Below are 24,139 nucleotides of genomic sequence, written 5' to 3'. Positions count from 1 at the left end.
CCTCTGGTTTCAAGATTTATGAGAGGGCTCTTCAACATCAAACCGCCTCTCAAGCCTCCTCCCGTCGTCTGGGACCTGAATGTGGTTCTCTCTGCTCTCATGAAACCTCCGTTTGAGCCTCTTGCCACAGCTTCATTCAGGCTTCTTACCTGGAAGGTGCTTTTCCTAATTGCCATCACCTCTGCCAGGAGGGTTAGCGAACTGCATGCACTGGTTGCCGACCCACCGTTCACTGTTTTTCACCATGACAAGGTTGTTCTGCGTACCCACCCTAAATTCCTTCCCAAGGTGGTCTCAGCTTTTCACCTCAACCAGTCCATTGTGCTTCCCGTCTTCTTCCCTAAGCCTCACTCGCATCCTGGAGAACAGGCGTTGCACACGCTGGATTGTAAGCGTGCCCTTGCTTACTACCTTGATCGTACCAGAGCTCACCGAACATCCCCTCAGCTCTTTTTGTCTTTCGATCCCAACCGTTTGGGCCGTCCTGTCTCCAAACGGACACTTTCAAATTGGCTTGCTGCCTGTATTGCCTTCTGTTATGCTCGGGCCGGTCTCTCTCTGGAAGGATCTGTCACGGCCCACAGAGTCCGAGCTATGGCTGCTTCTGTGGCTTTCCTCCGTTCCACGCCCATCGAGGAAATCTGCAAGGCGGCCACTTGGTCCTCAGTTCACACGTTCACTACTCACTACTGTCTGGATGCGTTCTCCAGACGGGATGGACACTTCGGCCAATCTGTGTTACAAAATTTATTTTCCTAATGGCCAACCATCCCTCCTCCCTCTTTGTTAGCTTGGAGGTCACCCATGTGTTAAGAATATGCTGCCTGCTTGTCCTGGGATAAAGCACAGTTACTTACCGTAACAGGTGTTATCCAGGGACAGCAGGCAGATATTCTTAAGTCCCACCCACCTCCCCGGGTTGGCTTCTTAGCTGGCTTATCCTAACTGGGGACCACGCACTCCTCCGTCGGGCGGGAAGGCACTCGCGCACGCGCGGTGCGGCCAACTAGAAACTTCTAGTTAAAAGGTCCGTACCGAGGGCTCCGTCGGTGACGTCACCCATGTGTTAAGAATATCTGCCTGCTGTCCCTGGATAACACCTGTTACGGTAAGTAACTGTGCTTTATCTCCTTTCTGGATGTACTTTGCTAGAGACTCCTCCATGCGGAATTTGGCCTCCCTAACTGCTGCTTTGACGGCCCTTGACTTGGCCAGATATTTTACTCTAGAGTCCTGTGTCCCTGATTGTTTGTAAGAGATGAATGCTTTTTTCTTCTCTTTGATGATGTCCGAGATCTCCGTAGAGAACCACTGTGGCTTGTTGTTCCTACTCCGTTTGCTTACTGATTTAACATAGCGGGTTGTTGCTTCCTGTATGGTGGCTTTCAGAGTTGACCACATTTCTTCCACGCTGTCGGTGTCTGCTTGGCTTTGTAGTGCCTGGTGAACGAAGTCTCCCATGTCTTGGAAGTTTGTGTCTTTGAATTTGAGAACCTTGGTCATTGAGGTAGATTTCGTGAAACCTTTCCTGAGATTGAACCATATCATATTGTGGTCACTGGAGGCCAAAGTTTCACCCACCGAGACCTCTGTGATACTTTCCCCATTGGTAAGTACTAGGTCCAGAATTGCCTGATCCCTTGTTGGTTCAGATACCAGTTGCCTGAGTCTTGCTCCATTCAAAGAGTTTAATAGCTTCCTGCTGTTGCCGGAAGCAGAGGAAAGTGTGACCCAATCCACATCAGGCATGTTGAAGTCACCTACCAATACTGTGTCACCCCGTAAGGTGATATTCTCTATATCTCGATGTAATTCCTTATCTAGGTCATCTTGATGTCTTGGGGGTTCTGTATACTACGCCAAGATACAGGCATTTGTCCTTCCCTCTGGCCAAATTTACCCAAAGGGATTCCCCAGTGTACTGTACATCCGTGATTCTGGTGACCTTAATGTCATCTTTAGTATATAATGCTACACCCCCTCCCATTTTACCCTCCCTGTCCTGGCGAAGCAAGTTGTAACCTGGTATGACCATGTCCCACCCGTGGGAGTCTGTGAGCCAGGTCTCAGATATCGCCACTACATCCAGGTCAGCATTCCTCATTTCTGTTTCCAAGTCTAGGATCTTATTTCCCAGACTGTGGGCGTTGACGTACATAGCCCTCCACGTTGTGTGTTTTTTGTATCTCAGTGGGGACGATCCCTGTCTTGTTGTTTTTGGTGAGCCTGGTAGCTAGGGATTCCCAGCTGTGAGAATAGTCCTTGGTGATAGAAAAGTTATTTACCTGTAACAGGTGTTTTCCAGGGACAGTAGACTGAATATTCTTTCATACCCTTCCATCTTCCCTTGAAATTGTATTCTTTCAGCTCTATTAGACTGAGGGAGCTATGCTTGCCCATCAGGCAGGAAGGTACCTGCACATCTGTGGTTTGAAGCTACTAGAAGCTTTCATATTTTTATGCTAGTAAGTTCCATGCTGGATGCTGTCAGATGTCGTCACCTAGCTGTGAGAGAATATTTGGCTTGCTGTCCCCAGAGAACACCTGCTACAGGTAAATATGAGGTGTGTTCAATAATTTATCTACCTGAGTATGAAAGAAAGTAGCAATTGTGTGGAAAAAGGGCTGTGTGTGTTTTGACATGTCTCAAGGTTACTCATGCACAGTTGTGACTCGGTGCGAGTCTAACATTCCAAGAATACAGGATGTCAGGAGAGTCCTCGCGCAAATCAAATAAGAAACTGCTAGATTTGGAGCACTGTTCAGTGATAAAATTTCTCACAAAAGAAGGGAAATAGCCAAAGGAGATCCATGAACACATGACTGCAGTTTATGGTGAGTCTGCCTCATCATCCTACAAAATAAAATTTTGGAGCAAGTAGTTTAGCCTGTGGAAGCAACTTCCATAGAAATGTGCAAGAAAGTCAAGGATTTAATTTTGTTAGGCGAATTAAGCCTTCCTGAAAAGCTGAAGAAATGGGCATCTCGGGAGGTACACTTTGGAAAATTAATCATGAAAAGTTGGGCATGTCCAAGGTTAGTGCAAGATGGGTTCCAAGAATACTGATGCCATGTCAGAAGGCCACAAGGCTCCAATGCTGTCGGGAGAACTTGGAGATGCTTCATGAAAACCAAGTGAATTTTATTCATCATTTGGCAACTATCACAGATATCCTGAGTCCAAAATGGAGCCAATGCAGTGGAAGCACAAGTTATCCCCCACTCCAAAAAGTTCAAGATAGAAAAATCTTCCAGCAAGGTCATGGCAACTGTCTTCTGGGAAGATGGAGTTCATGCTACACAAGATAATCATAACCGGGGAGATTTACACCAACACAATTATTTCTTTGCAGGAGTCAATCAAGGAGAAAAATGAGGAAAAGTCACAGCAGGGAAAAATCTGATTTTGTGTTTTGACATGATGGAGCTTATCTTCCCACCCTCCAGCTCTCACAAGCTCAGCTCCTCTTTGACACCTTTTTTTTGTGGGATGTTTTTTTTGGGGGGTGGGGGATTACACTGTTATCCTCCCAGTTCCCTCAACTGTAACCTTGGACTTGTCCTCAAATTCTCTCTCTCTTTTTCTGAGTATATCCAGAACACTGCTGAAATGTGTGTTGCTATCATAATCAGACTTTGTCCTTTTCTGAGCACAGTATCAAAACTTTTATCCATTTTCTCATCAAATCATGCTTTACTGTAGCTTGTTCCTTAAAGTTCTTGCAGTGAATCATTTTTCAATACTACAATCTATCTATTCAGAGTTTAGCTGTGAAACTTTAGTGTCACTGAACACACATAATCTCTGTTCTTTGTTTAGTACATTGGCTGCCTTTCTGTTTCTGCATACAGTTCAAGTTTTTTTACTCATCTACACATGTATTCTTTGTACACCTACTTACTACCTCTTCTTTTTCCTTACACTCATCCTCATGAACACTACTGTTTGTGAAAGCTACTCTCCATTTATGTCCTTCTCCACTGCTGGCTACCAATTACTACTATTACTTATTTCTGGAGTACTACCATATTCCATGTTTTTCATCTTGCAGTGCTATACATTTGTTAGACTTTTTGAGTTGGTGCCTCATGCTCCCTTTCTGTCCTTATTCAAATCGAGTTCCTTTTTGAGGCCGCTTTTACTGTAAATCTTAATCTTTGTTTTCCCTGATTAGAACCTTGATGGGTTTAACCACATTCTTAATAATTGAAATTCTCAAAGTATTTTCTTCCATATGGTTTCTTGATTTGATTTAAGCTCTCTGAAGCCAGAGTCCTCTTGTATGTATTTTTCACTGCACCATGGAAATTAGTAGTAGTAGTAGTAGTAAAAAAGTTAATTATTTTTCACATATAATAGGTAGCAGACAATAATACTACTTTATCTAGGAAACGTAGGGCTCCTTTTACGAAGGTGCGCTAAGCGTTTTAGCGCACACACCAGATTAGCATGCGCTAGCCGAAAATCTACCGCCTGCTCAAAAGGAGGCAGTAGCGGCTAGCGCACGGGGCAATTTAGCACATGCTATTCCATGCGTTAAGACCCTAGCGCATCTTTGTAAAAGGAGCCCTTAAGCTGCTTGACTTGTATGACTTGAGAGGCTTTTTTTCCCATAGTTTCGTATTATTTTATTTTGCCTTAGCAGTTGGTTAGATTTCATAGATCTCTTGGCTTCTGTCAGCTTTATGAATTGTATAACTATTGTAATTCTAATGTTGAAAACAGCAACAAACAGTATTTTGATAAGTATTTTGAGGAGCAACAAACAGTATTTTGATAATTACTTGTCATTCCTTTTAGTTTTAACAGAAAATTAAGAATAGACAATATTTTTTTAAACAAGAAAGTTATTGTTTGAGGGGAGTCCTGATACTTCGCTCACTTTTTTTCTTATAAATTTTCATTCATTGAGGAAGGGTGATATATAATTGTGTAGTTCTTATGTTTTATTTTTTTCTTACCTTTCTTTCTCTTCATTACTAGGTAGCATTGATCAGTCAGTGTTAAAAGAGCTGCCTCCTGAGCTTGTAGCAGAGATCGAATCTTCCATGCCACTTTGTGAACGTGTGAAAATGAACAAGCGCAAACGCAGCACAGTTAATGAGAAGCCTAAATATGCTGAGATAAGTTCTGATGAAGACAATGACAGCGACGAAGCCTTTGAATGTAAGTAGCATGGTATGTTATCACAACAGAAGACCTCCTCTTGCAGTTGGTGGGGGAAAAAATACAGATTTAGATTTATTTATAATCTGAAGTGGAGCACAAGATAACGTACATAATCATAAAAACAAATAAAACATAATGACTCCTTTTACTAATCTGTGCTAGTGATTTTAGCATGCACTTAGCACGTGCTGCATTGCTGCACGCGCTAGATGCTAACGCCAGCATTGTTCTTGGCGCGGGGTTAGCGCGTGGGGCAATGCAGCGCGCACTAAAAACACTAGCGCACCTTAGTAAAAGGAGTCCATAATTTCTCAAGTTCAAATAGTCCCATACAAACTATCAAACTGAAGAAACGTATAAAAAAATCAAAACTATGGGACATGGAAGTGCGGTGATTGTACTAGCTTCTGAAACTAATGAACAAAGCATATTATTTAGAACATAGATGTATGTGTGTGTGTGTTTATATATATATATATATATATATATATATATATATATATATATATATACATACATACATACATACATCCATATACATACACACACACACATGCATATATAGATGTATGTATGTATCTATCTATCTATCTACATTAATGTTACATTAATGGGTGCTAGAATATATGCCTGTCTGTCTTTCTTTATTTATGTCTCTCTCCCTGCTCCTGTCTCTTTCTTCCTTTCTTTCTGTCTCTCTCTCTCCTGCTATTTTTCTCTCTCTCTCTCTCCCTGGCACCCTTTGTCTGTCTGTCTCTCTGGTCCCCTGTCTGTCTTTATTTCTGTCTGTCTCTCTCCCTGGCCTCCTTTGTCTGTATTTCTTTCTGTCTTCCTCTCCCCCCCCCCACTTTCCTTTGCAGAAGCAGCAGCGGTATTTCCCTTCCCCTCCAGGTCCCTGTGAAGTAGTAGCAGCGTTTCCCCCCCCCATTCCCTTCTCTCTCCTCCCCCCCACTTTCCTTTGCAGAAGCAGCAGTGATAGTTCCCTTCCCCTCCAGATCCCTGTGAAGTAGTAGCAGCATTTCCCCCCCATTCCCTTCTCTCCCCCCCACTTTCCTTTGCAGAAGCAGCAGCAGTATTTCCCTTCCCCTTCAGGTCCCTGTGAAGTAATAGCAGAATTTTCCCCCACCCCCCATTCCCTTCTCTCCCCCCCCCCACACACTTTCCTTTGCAGAAGCAGCAGTGATATTTCCCTTCCCCTCCAGGTCCCTGCTGAAGCAATTCCCTTCTCTTACCTGAGCTGTCCTGCTCCGTTCTGCCCCTCCCTGCGATCTGGCCTGCTCTGTTCGGCCCCTCCCCCTTCCCTTCCCGCGGGCTGGCCTGCTGCAGCTGAAGGTTTTTGTTTTAAGTTTTAAAAGTGCCGGCGACGGCTCCTCTCATGCTGCTGATCCTCCTGTAAAGAGCAGCCTGCGATGGTGGCCGGCTTTAGCGAACCTCGCAGGCCGCTCTCCAGCCTCGGAAGCACGTTCCCTCTGATGCACGGGATCGCGTCAGAGGGAATGTGCTACCGAGTTGGAGAGCGGCCTGCAAAGTTCGCTAAAGCCGGCCACCATCGCAGGCTGCTCTTTACAGGAGGATCAGCAGCAGCGGCAGCGGCGAGTGAGGGCCGAGGTGTGTTCCCTGCCGAGGACGTGGGCAGGGAGAGAGCTTGCCTGGCTTCCAGGGTGAGTGAGGGCGGGAGGAGGGGAATGGCCAGAATGTTCCCTGCCGCCGGGTTGGCTGCCACGGATCACACACCACAGCGGCAGGCAACACGAAATCCTAAGTGCGCATGTGCACTTAGTCTTTTATTATATAGGATATATATATATATATATATGTATATATGAATGCATCTATCTATCTATATATAAGTGTGTATGTATATGTGTATATATATATATATATATATATATATATATATGTATGTGTATATATATATATGTATGTATATATATGTATGTGTATATATATATGTATGTATATATATGTATGTGTGTGTATATATATATATATATATATATATATATATATATATATACATACATACATACATACATACATACAATGATACCTTGGAATCCAAACTTAATACGTTCCAGAACCTCGTTCAAGTTCCAAGACAATTTTTCCCATTGAAAATAATAGAAACTGGATTAATCCGTTCCTGGATCACACAAACTCAAATTTTAACAAGAAGTTCGGAGATGAGGGACATTACGTAATGGTACTGGCACAACACTTTTTCAAGTGCTTTCTGTTGAAGTTTTGAGGATCCCTTAGGCCCTCCTAGGGCAAGCATTATCATGCTCACATTTGCATGACATGGTTCAGGTTGCCTTTCTTTATTAGAACTGATGATCACATTTACTGAATTTTACTGAATTTCAGCTTCTTTCTTTTAAGAGTTGTTCACTGTAGTTTGTGTGTATGTATGGGGGGGTCTCTCTCTCTTTTTGTTTTAAAACAATTTTACTTTTGACATACCTTCTTTTGTATTGGTTTCAAACAAAGCAGATTCTAATTAAAAAATTGAAAGCAGGCCCTGCAGGTGGGAATAAAATGCAGGTATGGATAAGGAAAAACTAAGCACATACTGAAGAATAGGTCTTCATAACATCTTTAAATCTTTTAATAGAAGGTTTCAGTGCATAGTGTGGGAGGTTGTTGATTTCAGAGTGAGAGGGTTATAAGCAGCAGAAAGCCATTGATGGGAAGAATCTAACAAAACCATAGAAATGGGAGGAATAACCAAAAGGTTAAGAGGAGCCTAAGTAATAAGCATTTAAGAGAGAAAACAGGGTACACTAGTGAAGTATGCCTTATGAATAAGAAAAATTTAAGTTAAATTTTATAGGTGATGAGGAGCCAATGTTGTGCTCTAAGAAAAAGGGTTACATGATCTTATTTTATAGCCCCATAGATCATTTTCATGGCTATATTTTGTGTTCTAGGCAATATATAAAGGGGATAATCCACCAACACTAAGCTATGGTAGTTGAAGCAATTTAATATAACAGTATGTAGTAAGGATTTTAGTGTTTTGTCATCCCAAAAATTTTTAGACTGTATTTGTCGAAGGCTAGCTATTTTTGAGTAACCTGAGAAATATGGGAACTGAAGGATAATGAATTATATATAACTCCCCCCCCCCCAATGAACAAAGGGACTGAGTCTATCTCTGCCTGAAGAGTGGTGAAGTAAAGTGGTTAGGGAAATTTTAATGATTAACTTTTGTTAAAGAATCCGGGAAGAAAAAAGGAGAGAGTATTCTGAAAGCTAGTGTCACAAGTATCATGTGTAGTTAAGAGCTGAATGCCATCTGCCTTTATGAAAGGACTGCTACCAAGGTCCTGAATAAGGGTAACCAAATGGGGCAATGAAAATGTTTAAAAAAAGGTGGCAGTAAGGATTGAGCTTTGGGAGACACTGCATGAAAAAAGTGATAGAGAACATCAGGATGTTGCTGTGTGCTACCTAATAGTTGGAGTAATAAATATATGAACAAAACCAATTAAGAGCCACCCCTTTAAGACCAGTTTCCTGAAGGTTGACCAGAAACAGTGAATGAAACAATGACGAGTTGAACTTTTATTCAACTGAATAAAACTATTGGTCTCTTTTACAAAGTCGCACAGCAACAGCCCCAAAGCCCTTTAAATTTCTATGGGCTTCGGGGCCGTTAGTGCAGCGCAGCCACTAGCGCAGCTTTGTAAAAGAGGCCGTATATCTTTCTCAGAATCAAGATGATGACAGACAGTAATGCTTATCATGGCAACTATAGCAGTTTCCATACTGCTACCTTTCGGATTATTTAAGATGTAATGCCATAATGCAGCTTAGAAAAAGGAGTCCTAAGTCTATTCCCTTCATTATCTTGAATGTTTCGATCATGTCCCCTCTCAGTCTCCTCTTTTCAAAGGAGAAGAGGCCCAGTTTCTCTAATCTCTCACTGTACGGCAACTCCTCCAGTCCCTTAATCATTTTAGTCGCTCTTCTCTGGACCCCCTCGAGTAGAAAAGGAAGATTAGCTGTAGGCTGGAAAGATGCAGGCAAGGAATTATGAAGTACTGACTTGTTCAAGCAAGGTCTAATGCATGAATGTTTCCAAGAACATGGGAAAGTACCCTGAGCTAGGCTGTTCTTAATTAGGTCTAAAAGCACAGGGAGAGAAACATAGAACAGTCTTTCAGGAACCAGGCCAGAGCTCCATCTAAAGATGAGCTAGAAGGCTGAACAGAAGTGAATGAGTGAGAATGTACAAAAGGTACTGTACCCACAAATTGAGACAGTAGAACCAAGGAGCAGGGAAAGGGGGAGGGGAAGAAATGACTTGGTTCTTTAACAGATGGGCTTTGAAGAGCAATAAATTTCTCTATCAAAAATTGTGAATATCGTACCAGGTCAAAAGTGGAGGCATAATTTGCAGTATCATTTCTAGTACAGAGATAGTTACCGTATTTTCACGCATATAACGCGCGCGTTATACGCGTTTTTACCTACCGCGCATACCCCTCGCGCGTTATATGCGTGAGCGCGGTATACAAAAGTTTTAAAACATAGTTCCCACCCCGCCCGACGCCCGATTCACCCCCCCAGCAGGACCGCTCGCACCCCCACCCCGAACGACCGCTCGCACGCGCTCCCACCCGCACCCGCATCCACGATCGGAGCAAGAGAGAGCCCAAGCCCTCTTGCCCGGCCGACTCCCCGACGTCCGATACAACCCCCCCCCCCCCCGGCAGGACCACTCGCACCCCCACCCCGAAGGACCGCCGACTTCCCGACAATATCGGGCCAGAAGGGAGCCCAAACCCTCCTGGCCACGGCGACCCCCTAACCCCACCCCGCACTACATTACGGGCAGGAGGGATCCCAGGCCCTCCTGCCCTCGACGCAAATCCCCCTCCCTCCAACGATCGCCCCCCCCCCCAAGAACCTCCGACCGCCCCCCCAGCCGACCCGCGACCCCCCTGGCGACCCCCCACCCCCCTTCCCCGTACCTTTGGTAGTTGGGCCAGAAGGGAGCCCAAATCCTCCTGGCCACGGCGACCCCCTAACCCCACCCCGCACTACATTACGGGCAGGAGGGATCCCAGGCCCTCCTGCCCCCCCCCCCCCCCCCCCCCCCCCCCCCCCCCCACCCACGCAAACCCCTCCCCCAACGACCGCCCCCCCCAAGAACCTCCGACCGCCCCCCCAGCCGACCCGCGACCCCCCTGGCGACCCCCACGACCCCCCACCCCCCTTCCCCGTACCTTTGGTAGTTGGCCGGACAGACGGTATACCAAAGTTTTTGTACATATCATCGTGATTTCTGCGCGCTATACCCGTGTGCGCGTTTTATACGGGTGCGCGTTATTTGCGTGAAAATACGGTAATTATCAAAAATAATTCTCGGGGTTAATTTTCATATAAATGTATCCAATTGGAGATATACGGTAATCTAATCATGTTTGCTTGAGAAGAAATCTTGATTCTGCAAGAGCATGTACAACACACAAGACCGTGTTGTTCACCAAACATTTTAGAAATTAATCTAATCTAATCTTCCAATTTGTGCGTCGCACATACCTATACAGGCTCAAGGCGACAAAAGTATTCTACTTTTTCCAAATTAGATTTCTTTTGTTCTGTTCTTTTGTATTACTCTGTTCTTAATGTTAACCAAGTTGAGCTCCAAACTGGTTGATGACCCAGTGTATAAAACTAAATTTTAGTTTAGTTTAGTTGGAGTGCATTCTACCTCCATAACACTCTGCCCTATGCAGTGTCCTTAAATTTCAGATGCACCAAGGAAAGCATTTCTCACAATAAAGCAACTTTGTCAGTGAAGGTAAATGCTGAGAAAGAGGGAAATATTTAAAGACCCTGTGCAAAAATGGTCCTCGTCTAGTGTTTTTTGTTTAAATTATTTTTATTGAGCAGTTAGGGGATGGAATGTGATTGATATACTACTTTTTTGTGTGGTTTTCACAATCAAAGCAGTTTACATGGAATAGTGAGATGTCACAAGGAACTGCAGTGGGAATTGAACTCACAACCTCATGGTGCTGAGGTGCCTGTTCTAACCACTAGGTCACTCCTCCACTTATTAATATCTTTGAAAATAATCAAGCAAATTATACCAGCCAAGAAAGAAAGGACAAACAAGCAAAACAGGAATATTATAATTGCCCATTTCCTAGTTTTAACTTAACAAAATATCACACTCAGAACCCCCTCCCCAAAAGACATTCCCCCATACCCACCCCAACCCATCCAATAGCCTCCAATGGTATACAAAATGAAGATAAAGAGACAGAGAATAATCACTGGGTTTTGGCCAGGTACTAGTGACCTGGAATGGCTATCATAAAAATGGGTTACTGGGCTTGATGGACCTTTGGTCTGACCCAGTAAGGCTGTTCTTATGTTTTTAATATAATTGGAATTCAGCTACGAGCTATCGGTGTGAGTGTATTCCAGAATAGTTCCCATATGGTTTGGAACTTGAAGACCCTGTGCTAAAACACAATATACACTTCAGAACCATTAATGCTGTCCAGTGCAAGAAATGTCGGAAGGTAGGGATGATTCCAAAAATCATTGAGGGTTTGGACCTGACTTGCATCTGCCAAATATTAGAAACACATTCAAAAATTCTATGACAAAATGCTGTTGTCCATGTACAGGTCTAAAACATGTGACCTAAAGAGACATTGAGGGAACCACACTTGACACAGGCCGTTGCATGCCTCCTGAAAATTAATCTTACTTTTTGAGGCAAAATATAAATAACATGAGAATAGCCTTACTGGGTCAAACCAATGGTCAATCTAGCCTAGTAGTCTGTCCTCACGGTGACCAATCCATGTTACCAGTACCTGGCAAAACCCAGAGAGTAGCAACATTCCATGCTACTGAACCAGGGTAAGCAGTGGCTTCTATTACATTACATTATATTACACTTCTCCCTTCCTAATCCGTGGTTTCAGCAACTGCAGATTCGGTTATTTACATAGAAACATAGAAAAATGACGGCAGAAAACTTGAACTTGAAGACCCTGTGCTAAAACACAATATACACTTCAGAACCATTAATGCTGTCCCGTGCAAGAAATGTCGGAAGGTAGGGATGATTCCAAAATTCATTGAGGGTTTGGACCTGACTTGCATCTGCCAAATATTAGAAACACATTCAAAAATTCTATGACAAAATGCTGTTGTCCATGTACAGGTCTAAAACATGTGACCTAAAGAGACATTGAGGGAACCACACTTGACACAGGCCGTTGCATGCCTCCTGAAAATTAATCTTACTTTTTGAGGCAAAATATAAATAACATGAGAATAGCCTTACTGGGTCAAACCAATGGTCAATCTAGCCTAGTAGTCTGTCCTCACGGTGACCAATCCATGTTACCAGTACCTGGCAAAACCCAGAGAGTAGCAACATTCCATGCTACTGAACCAGGGTAAGCAGTGGCTTCTATTACATTACATTATATTACACTTCCCCCTTCCTAATCCGTGGTTTCAGCAACTGCAGATTCGGTTATTTACATAGAAACATAGAAAAATGACGGCAGAAAAGGGCCAAAGCCCATCAAGTCTGCCCACTCTATTGACCCTTCTCCTTGATTTTGCTCACCACCCCCTGCCCTTACCTCATTAGAGATCCCACATGAATATCCCATTTATTTTTGAAATCTGATACGCTGTTGGCCTCAATCACCTGCCGTGGGAGTTCATTCCAATGATCGACCACCCTCTCAGTGAAGAAATACTTTCTGGAGTCACCATGAAATTTCCCTCCCCTGATTTTCAGCGGATGCCCTCTGGTGGAAGAAGGTCCTATAAGACGGAAGATATCCTCTTCCACCTCGATACGACCCGTGATATATTTAAATGTCTCGATCATGTCCCCTTTCTCTCTTCGTTCTTCAAGTGAGTACAGCTGCAATTTATTCAGCCTTACTTCATACGGAAGATCTTTGAGCCCCGAGACCATCCTGGTGGTCATCCGCTGAACTGACTCCATTCTCAGCACATCTTTCCGGTAATGTGGTCTCCAGAATTGAACACAATATTCCAAATGAGGTCTCACCATGGATCTGTACAGTGGCATTATGACCTCTGGCATCCTGCTGATAAAACCTCTACGGATACAACCCATCATTTGCCTTGCCTTAGAGGAAGCCTTTTCCACCTGATTGGCAGTTTTCATGTTATCACTAATGATTACTCCTAAATCCCGTTCTTCCGTGGTCCTAACTAAGGTCTCACCATTTAACGTGTAAGTCCTGCACAGATTTCTTTTACCCAGGTGCATTACTTTGCATTTTTAGGGGGAAAAAAAGAGCTTAATTTTGGACCTTTTCCGCCTCCCACCTTTCCCCCAGCATCCCGGCCTTACCTGGTGGTCTAGCAGGCTTTCGGGGCAGGAGCGATCTTCCTACGCTCCTGCCCTATGCAGATTGCCAATAGGAAATGGCTGCCGTGAGCTCCCGTCGTAGTCTCGAGACTCCTGCCTTGAAAGCCCGCTAGACCACCAGATAAGGCTGGCACAGGCTGCCCAGCCCAGAGAGGAACAATCTTCACTCTCCTACTATTAGCTGATTAAAAGTAAGCATCTACAAGAAATTACAATCATCTAACATATGTCGATACAAAATATAATTTTCCAAATGCAAGTCTTTATGCAACACACTTAAGGATAACATTTACCAATTCTTTCTGCAGCAATATCTCACTTTATTTTTTCATAATGAATAATGCTTACTTGACTCTAACTAAACTAGCTAAGATTTACAAGAAACCAGTTTTATCACTCTGTTGGTCATATTAATCAGAATCAGGCACCCAATGTCACTTATTATTCAGATATGGTCAGAAATATGTTTTGATTATTTCCTTTGACAAAAATATTTGGATATCCTTTGAAATCATTATATTAAGCGGTAAATAAACTGTTGTTATTATTATTATTATCTTCATTTTTACTTAATACCAAATGTTCATATACTAAATTATTGAACATAATGCTCGCAGTTGCCACTCAACCTAATTATGGAATCCTTTTACTAAGGCACGCAAGCCGATTTAGCGCGCACTAAATATTAACGCACACTAACTGCTAACACGTTCATTATATTCTATGAACACGTTGGCGTTTAGCACATGTTAAATCAGCTAGTTTGCCTTAGTAAAAGAGGGGGTATATCTTATTGGAAGGATAATACAAACCCTTCTGTTCTTGAATGGTGGAATTATATATGCTTAATTAGAAAATTTGAAGAATGTTATTATATAAAAAAGAATTGCTCTCATTTTCATGATAAATGGTCTCCACTAACCTTTTGTAACCGTACATAAATTACTATATATGTATGGGCTGTGTATACATCACTTATCATTCGACATTTATTGCTGTAAACAATGGATTCTTTAGTCTTCTGATTGTTACGGTTTTATAAACTTTTTTTTCTGAAAAACTTAATAAAATATCTTGATCTGATATTTCTGAAGGACCAATGTAGGCAGTCACAGTATTGGAAAAAAATTGAGTAGATGTCAAGATATAATCTGTCCTGGAGAATGTACCATGAGCATGAGACAAATGTGTAATCCTATGCTTCTGGATACAAAAGTCTCCAGGGATCCATTAGGCCTTGAAATTTACAAAGGCTATATAACCCTCTGCCTCAGTCTTCTAATGAGGAAGGTATGGTGAAACCTAAGCACAGTACCGGGCAGAGTTTTGGATTAAGAACATAATAAGTTGCCTCCGCTGAGTCAGACCAGAGGTCCATCCTGCCCAGCGGTCCGCTCCCGCAGCGGCCCATCAGGCCTAATTGCCTGAACAGTGTCCATGGCTAATTTTGTAACTGCCTCTGATCCTCTAATTCTATCCCTATTACCTACCTCTACTCCTGTCTGTACCCCTCAATCCCTTTGTCCTCCAGGTACCTGTCCAGACCCTCTTTGAAGCCCTGTAGTGTGCTTCTGCTTATCACATCCTCCGGTAGCGCGTTCCATGTATCCACCACCCTCTGAGTGAAAAAGAACTTCCTGGCGTTTGTTGTATTTACCTTTCCCCTTTCAGTTTCTCCGAGTGCCCCCTTGTGCTTGTGGTTCTCCGTAGTTTGAAAAATCTGTCCATGTCCACTCTTTCTATGCCCTTCATGATCTTGAAGGTTTCTATCATGTCTCCTCTAAGTCTCCGCTTTTCCAGGGAGAAAAGCCCCAACTTCTTCAGTCTGTCAGTATATGAGAGGTCTTCCATACCCTTTATTAGCTTAGTTGCTCTTCTCTGGACTCTCTCAAGTACCGCCATGTCCTTCTTGAGGTACGGCGACCAGTACTGGACACAGTACTCCAGGTGCGGGCGCACCATTGCACGATACAGTGGCAGGATTACTTCCTTCGTCCTGGTTGTGATACCCTTCTTAATGATGCCCAACATTCTGTTCGCCTTCCTTGAGGCTGTGGCGCATTGTGCTGACGCCTTCAATGATGTGTCTACCATCACTCCCAGGTCTCTTTCAAGGTTACTCACCCCTAGCGGTGATCCCCCCATTTTGTAAGTGAACATCTGGTTCTTTTTCCCTACATGCATGACCTTGCATTTTCCTATGTTGAAGCTCATTTGCCACTTTTCGGCCCACTCTTCCAGCGTTGTCAGATCTTTTTGAAGGTCTTCGCAGTCCTCCATGGTTTTGACCCTGCTGTATAGTTTAGTGTCATCCGCAAATTTAATAACCTCACATTTTGTTCCCGCCTCCAGGTCGTTGGTAAATATATTGAACAGGAGCGGTCCCAGCACTGACCCCTGCGGAACTCCGCTCGTGACCCATTGCCAGTCTGAGTAATGGCCTTTTATTCCAACTAGAGAGTTGCGCGGGGACAGAAATCCCACCCGTCCCCGCCAAAGTCCCACCCGTCCCCGTGAGGAATCCCACCCATCCCCACCCGTCCCCGTGAGGATTCCCTCCGTCCCCACCCGTCCCCGTGAGGAATCCCCTCCGTCCCCACCCGTCCCCGCGAGGAATCCCCTCCGTCCCCGCCCGTCCCTATAAACTTCAGAAATAGTTATTTCATTTAATTATGCTACTGAATTAAAGGCTCTGGTAGAAACCCATTTACAAATAAGCAAAAAGACTTTATTAATTTGAAAATATTAATTGGGAAGAATACATACTTTGCAAATGGGTTTCTACCAGAGCCTCTAATGTTTATAAATTTTTATCAACACAACTAATATACTACTTTATCCTGAAGCAAAATAAAAAAAAAGAAATATAATTCTTTTCCTACCTTTGTTGTCTGGTTTCTGCTTTCCTCATGTTCTCATTCAATTCCTTCCATCCACTGTCTCTCTTCCTTCTGCATCTTCCATTTGCTCTGTTACTGTGCCTCTCCCTTTCTTCCCCCTTCCAAATTGGTCTGGCACCCATCTTCTTCTCTCCGCTCCCCCCATAGTCTGGCATCTGTCTTCCCTGCCAGCGTCTTCTCCCTACTCTCTCTTCCCCATTTCCTTTCAGCGTCCTTCTCCCCCCATCTTCCCCATGTCCTGTCAGCGTCCTTCTCCCCCCTCTGTCTTCCCCATGGCCTTTCAGCGTCCTTCTCCACCCCCCCCGTCTTCCCCATGTCCTTTCAGCATCCTTCTCCCCCCTCTGTCTTCCACAAGTGCTTTCAGAGTCCTCCCCCCCCCGCCCTTCCCATGGCCTTTCAGCGTCCTTCTCTACCCCTTTGTATTCCCCATGTGCTTTCAGCGTCCTTCTCCCTCCTCTGTCTTCAAGTGCTTTCAGAGTCCTTCCCCCCACCCTCCCGTCTTCCCCATGGCCGTCCTTCTCCCCACTCCTTCTCTACTGCCCCGGGTGCAGCACAGCCGGCCAGGTCCCCTTACTTTTGTGGCACTTCCCCGACCGACTGACAACAGCCCCGGTCTGACAAACCTCCCTGCCCTTAACTGCGAATCTAAATTACCTTATTACAGCTGCTGTAAGAAGATAATTTAGATTCGCGGCTACAGGGCAGGGAGGATTGTCAGAACGGGGCTGTTGTCGGTCGGTCGGGGAAGTGCCACAAAAGTAAGGGGACCTGGCCGGCTGTGCTGCAACCGGGGCGGGGTGTGGCGGGGCGGACCGCCCCCTCCCTTGGTAGCCACTCGAACCGCGTGGCTACTCTCCTCCTTACCTGCACTGCCTGCAGCACAGAGCCAAACGGAAGTCTTCCCGACGTCAGCGCTGACGTCGGAAGGAGGGAGGGCTTTGTTTAAGCCCTCCCTCCCCTCCGACGTCAGCGCTGACGTCGGGAAGACTTCCGTTCGGCTCTGTGCTGCAAGCAGAGAAGGTAGGGAGAAGAGCCGCGCGACTGAGTACATCCAGCCCCGCAGGAACCCCGCGACCCTCGGAGGCGTCCCCACGGGATCCCCGCGACCCTAGGGGGCGTCCCCACGGGATCCCCGCGACCCTAGGGGGCGTCCCCACGGGATCCCCGTGACCCAAAGGGGGAACCCGCGGGATGCCCGCGGGTCCCGCGGGATTCCCGTCGTCCCCGTTCAGCTCTCTAATTCCAACCCTCTGTTTCCTGTCCGCCAGCCATTTTTTGATCCATCGGTGGACCTCCCCTTGCACCCCGTGGTTCCATAGCTTCCTTACCAGTCTTTCATGTGGTACCTTGTCGAAGGCTTTTTGGAAGTCAAGGTAAATGATGTCTATAGATTCCCCTTTATCCACCTGGCTGCTTACCCCCTCAAAGAAGTATAATAAGTTAGTGAGGCATGACCTGCCCTTGCAGAAGCCATGCTGGCTCGGCTTTAGTTGCCCAGTGTTTTCAATGTGTTCCCAGATGCAGTCTTTAATCAGCGCTTCCATCATTTTCCCGGGACCGAGGTCAAGCTCACCGGCCTGTAGTTTCCTGGGTCTCCCCTTGAGCCTTTCTTGAAGATGGACGTGACATTTGCTATTTTCCAGTCTTCCGGAATCTCTCCAGTTTTTAAGGATAGGTTGCATATTTGTCGAAGTGGTTCAGCTATTTCGTTCCTTAGTTCCTTGTGTACCCCTGGGTGAATGCCGTCCGGACCTGGCGATTTGTCGCTCTTTAGCCTGTCTATCTGTCTAAGGACATCCACTTTGCTCACCTCCAGTTGGACCAGATTTTCATCCTGATCTTCTTAAATTGAATCAGGTTGAACAGACTGGATGGACCATTTGGGTTTTTATCTGCCGTCATCTACTATGTTACTATGATCTATTCAAATGTGGGTCCATAACCAAATTAATGTCCCCAAATACAATAAGTTCTAGATAACAATGTCTAATTAGATGTATAAATTGCCTATCATGAGAGGTAGGACCATACATAACCAACAAAACAATAATCCTATCTTGTAAGTGTAAATGTGACATCAATTCCAATGCAAAAAGCACATGAATTCTAAAGCTGTGGGTAGTGCATCTTCACTCATGAGGGATGCAGAAGGTATTATCTTACATTTTCAGCTCCATCTCCCTGCATCACTGGGCACTGTTTTCCTTCTGCAAGCAAGAAGAAAGTTTCTTCATCAGTTCTGCTTAATATTTATTATTTTAGGGTATTAATTGAAATTTTTTCGAGGCTTTGGGTGTTTTAGAGCTCGCTAGTAGTCCTGGGTCAGCTCTGCCTAGGAAAAGCTGCAGACTCAGAGTTCTGACGTCTTTAGTTGGGCGGGCCACCTTCGCTGCAGGGCATCTGTCTGGCCAGCGTAACCTAACACTTGGATTGGCTCAGGGTTCGGCCCCTGAGAGTCTGTTCACCTGGTTTTGTTCAAAGCATGTTAATGCATGCTGTTTTCAGGCCCCACACTGGTTAGAAGACTTTGTGGGTGCTGGCTATGCCTCCCTCCCCATTTCCACCGAAGACATGTGTAAACATCTGAAAACTTGGCTATTCTCAAAAATGTAATACTTCCTCCTTCTCTGGTATACTAAGCCCCTCTAAACATTCTTTATACTAAGGCCTATAACCCTTCATTGGAGTTTCTTTTCTATCCCAGCTCCTGTAAACCGTGCCGAGCTCTACGATTGTGGAGAGGATGCCGTATACAAACCTAAGGTTTAGTTTAGTTTAGACTAGAGACTAGAAGGGTAGAGTGTTTCAGCCTGTATAAAAGGCAGCCTGAAGAAACAAATCCCTTGATATCCTGCTTGCTTGTCTGAGGCAGAAAAAGTTTTTCCTCTATCCAGCTACTACTACTATTTATCAGTTATATAGCCCTGAAAGGCGTTTGCAGCCATGTTCATTTTGACATTTATAGATGGTCCCTGCTCGGATGAGCTTACAATCTAACTTGGACAGATAGACATAACATATAGGGTTGGGGATGCAGAACCCAAGGTGAGATGAATTAATAGTCAAAAGCACTCTCAAAGAGGTGGGCTTTTAACTGGGCTTTGAACCTGCCAGAGACGGAGCCTGCTGTAGGGATTTAGGTAGCTTGTTCCAAGCATATGATGCAATAAGGCAGAAGGGATGGAGTCAGGAGTTGGCAGCTGAAGAGAGTGACACAGAAAGGAGGGATTTACCAGCTGAGCGGAGTAGCCCATTGTGTATGAGAGACATCGGAGAGGAGTTGAATTAGAGGATTTGTGGAGTTTAGTAACATAGTAGATGACGGCAGATAAAGACCCGAATGGTCCATCCAGGCTGCCCAACCTGATTCAGTTTAAATTTTTTAATTTTTTCTTCTTAGCTATTTCTGGGCAAGAATCCAAAGCTTTACCCTGTACTGTACTTGGGTTCCAATTGCCAAAATCTCTGTTAAGACTTACTCCAGTCCATCTACCCCCTCTCAGCCATTGAAGCCCTCCCCAGCCCATCCTCCCCCAAATGGCCATATACAGACACAGACCATGCAAGTCTGCCCAGTACTGGCCTTAGTTCAATATTTAATATTATTTTCTGATTCTAATTCCTCTGTGTTCATCCCATGCTTCTTTGAACTCAGTCACAGTTTTACTCTCCACCACCTCTCTCGGGAGCGCATTCCAGGCATCCACTACCCTCTCCGTAAAGTAGAATTTCCTAACATTGCCCCTGAATCTACCACCCCTCAACCTCAAATTATGTCCTCTAGTTTTACCATTTTCCTTTCTCTGGAAAAGATTTTGTTCTACTTTAATACCCTTCAAGTATTTGAACGTCTGAATCATATCTCCCCTGTCTCTCCTTTCCTCTAGGGTATACATATTCAGGGCTTCCAGTCTCTCCTCATACGTCTTCTGGCGCAAGCCTCCTATCATTTTTGTCGCCCTCCTCTGGACCGCCTCAAGTATTCTTACATCCTTCGCCAGATATGGTCTCCAAAACTGAACACAATACTCCAAGTGGGGCCTCACCAATGACCTGTACAGGGGCATCAACACCTTCTTCCTTCTACTGACTACGCCTCTCTTTATACAGCCCAGCATCCTTCTGGCAGCAGCCACTGCCTTGTCACACTGTTTTTTCGCCTTTAGATCTTCGGACACTATCACCCCAAGGTCCCTCTCCCCGTCCGTGCATCAGCTTCTCTCCTCCCAGCATATACATTTCCTTCCTATTATTAATCCACAAATGCATTACTCTGCATTTCTTTGCATTGAATTTTAGTTGCCAGGCATTAGACCATTCCTCTAACTTTTGCAGTTCCTTTTTCATATTTTCCACTCCCTCTTCGGTGTCTACTCTGTTACAAATCTTGGTATCATCTGCAAAAAGGTACACTTTTCCTTCTAACCCTTCAGCAATGTCACTCACAAACATATTAGAAACACAGAAGATGATGGCAGATAAGGGCCATAGCCCATCAGGTCTGCCCACTCTACTGACCCACCCCCAAGTCTACTATGCTAGGGATCCCACTCCTGGTGACAGGTTCCCATGGCTTAACCCTCTAAGGGATCCCACATGGGCATCCCATTTGCTCTTAAATATTGAACAGGATTGGCCCCAGCACCGAACCTTGAAGGACTCCACTACTCACCTTTGCTTCCTTCGAGCGACTTCCATTAACCACCACCCTCTGACGTCTGTCCGACAGCCAGTTTCTGACCCAGTTCACCACTTTGTGTCCTAACTTCAGCCCTTCAAGTTTGTTCAACAGCCTCCTATGAGGAACTGTATCAAAGGCTTTGCTGAAATCCAAGTAAATTACATCTAGCATATGTCCTCGATCCAGCTCTCTGGTCACCCAATCAAAAAACTCAATCAGGTTTGTTTGGCACGATTTACCTTTTGTAAAGCCATGTTTCCTCAGATCCTGTAACCCATTAGATTCAAGGAAGTACACTATCCTTTCTTTTAGCAACACTTCCATTATTTTTCCAACAACTGAAGTGAGGCTCACCAGCTTGTAGTTTCCTGCTTCATCCCTTGACCACTTTTATAAATAGGGACCACATCCACTCTCCTCCAATCCATAGGAATCACTCTCTTCTCCAGAGATTTGTTGAACAAGTTTTTTATAGGACTCGCCAGAACCTCTCTGAGCTCCCTTAGTATCCTGGGATGGATCCCGTCTGGTCCCATCGCTTTGTCCACCTTCAGTTTTTCAAGTTGCTCATAAACACCGTCCTTCGTGAACGGCGCAGAATCTACTCCATTTTCTCGTGTAACTTTGCCAGACAATCTCGGTCCTTCTCCAGGATTTTCTTCTGTGAACACAGAACAGAAGTATTTGTTTAGCACATTTGCATTCTCATCATCACTCTCCACATATTGGTTCCCAGCATCTTTTAGCCTATCAATTCCATTTTTCATCTTCTTCCTTTCTCTAATATATCTGAAAAAAATTTTGTCTCCTTTTTTACATTTTTAGCCATTTGTTCTTCTGCCTGTGCTTTCGCCAAACGTATCTCTCTCTTGGCTTCTTTCAGTTTCATCCTGTAGTCCTTTCTGCTCTCCTCTTCTAGGTTTTTTTTAATATTTCACGAACGCCAACTCTTTCTCCTTTATTTTCTCAGCCACTAGGCTAGAGAACCATATCGGCTTCCTTTTTCTCTTGTTTTTATTGATTTTCTTGACATAAAGGTCCGTAGCCATTTTTATCGCTCCTTTCAGCTTAGACCACAGTCTTTCCACTTCTCTTATGTCCTCCCATCCTAACAGCTCTTTCTTCATGTACTCTTCCATTGCATTAAAGTCCGTATGTTTGAAATCTAGGACTTTAAGTATCGTGCGGCCGCTCTCCACTTTAGCCGTTATAGTAAACCAAACCGTTTGATGATCGCTACTTCCCAGGTGAGCACCCACTCGAACATTAGAGATACTCTCTCCATTTGTGAGGACCAGATCCAATATCGCTTTTTCCCTTGTGGGTTCCGTCACAATTTGTCTGAGCAGAGCCTCTTGAAAGGCATCCACAATCTTCCTACTTCTTTCTGATTCCGCAGACAGAACATTCCAGTCCGCATCCGGCAGGTTGAAATCTCCCAACAGCAGAACCTCCTCTTTCCTTCAAAACTTTTGGATATCCACAATCAGATCCTTATCAATTTGCTACGATTGGTTTGGAGGTCTGTAGACTACACCCATGTAGATAGAAGTTCCATCTTCTCTTTTCAGAGCAATCCATATCGCTTCTTCCTCTCCCCAGGTCCCTTGCATTTCGGTTGCTTGGATATTGATCTTTACATAGAGAGCTACTCCTCCACCTTTTTGACCATCTCTGTCCTTCCTAAAAAGATTATATCCCGGTATGTTTGCATCCCATCCATGTGATTCACTAAACCATGTCTCTGTGATAGTGACAATATCTAGATCTGCCTCTAACATCACGGCTTGCAGATCATGAACTTTGTTGCTTAGACTGCGAGCATTTGTGGTCATCGCTTTCCAGCTATTTTTCAGCGATAATCTCCTTTTTCGTATGGATTTTTGTTTCGTTTCACTTTCCGTTGCAATACTAAGAAATGAGTTGCTGATATTGCTTATGTTGCAGTCTTTACTACTATCACATCTTTTCTTTTGCCGGGGGTGGTCTCTATAATTGTCCTTCGTACATACACCACCCCCACCTTCTAGTTTAAATGCCTAGAAACATATTGTCTAAATTTCTCCACAAGGTTTCTTTTTCCTGATGTAGTAATATGTAGCCCATCAGTGCAATATAACTTCTTGTCCTTCCATGTATTTCCCCATCCTCCTATGTACCTAAAGCCTTCTTGATGACACCAGGCTTTGAGCCATCTATTAACGTCCTCTGTTTTTTACTCTTTGCTCTCCCTTTCCATATGCAGGCAGTATTTCGGAAAACGCTAGTCTTTACAAAAGGTTTCAAGCCCTCACCAAGCTCCCAAAAAGCTTTCTGTGCTGCAAGTGCAGAGTTGTTGGCCAGGTCATTTGTTCCCAGATGGATAACAACATCAGTGTTAAAATCCTTAGTTTCTTCCTTAATTATAGTCAGTATTTGCCTGGAACTCCTAGTAGCTGAGGATCCTGGAAGACATTTCACTATTTTGGTCTCCTCGCCCTGTGTTCCAAGGTTAATGCCTCTGATGATGGAATCCCCCAACAGTAATAGGAGATTGCTTCCTTGAACAAATGGTGGGAGAACCGACAAGAGGAAACACAATCCTGGACTTGGTTATAAATGGCATTACTGGAAGGACAGCAGATGTAGAGGTTACGGCCCCGCTGGGGACAAGTGATCACAATATGATCAATTTTACCATTGGCATCGGAAAGGGGAAACCAATCAAGACTAAAGCCACAACCTTTAACTTCAAAAAAGGGAATTACGACAGCATGAGAACCATGGTTAGAAAACGGCTCAAGAAGGGCAAAGCAGAAATCAAATCAGTTGATCAAGCATGGTCTCTACTGAAAAACACCATCATTGAAGCACAGAATCTTTACATACCAAAGATATCTAAAGGAAGGCGAAAAAAGAGCAAAGGTGAACCAGCTTGGTTATCCAAAGAGGTGAGGGTTGCAGTAAGGGAAAAGAGGAACTCGTTTAAAAAATGGAAACAGGAAAAAACGATGGAG

General features: G+C 44.3%; 1 protein-coding gene across 1 annotated transcript in view; it reads left to right on the top strand.

Annotated features, from left to right (window-relative positions):
• NIPBL (NIPBL cohesin loading factor) overlaps positions 1-24,139 on the top strand; it is a 1,354,860-nt gene that overhangs the window by 521,078 nt on the left and 809,643 nt on the right. Inside the window, 1 exon segment of the mRNA XM_033932779.1 lies at positions 4,985-5,167. Coding sequence (XP_033788670.1) covers positions 4,985-5,167 — 183 coding nt within the window.

The sequence above is a fragment of the Geotrypetes seraphini genome, chromosome 1 (assembly GCF_902459505.1).
Source record: "Geotrypetes seraphini chromosome 1, aGeoSer1.1, whole genome shotgun sequence".
NCBI lineage: Eukaryota > Metazoa > Chordata > Amphibia > Gymnophiona > Dermophiidae > Geotrypetes > Geotrypetes seraphini.
The sequence above is the reverse complement of the archived record's forward strand: the minus strand, read 5'-3'. Positions and strand labels throughout refer to the sequence as shown.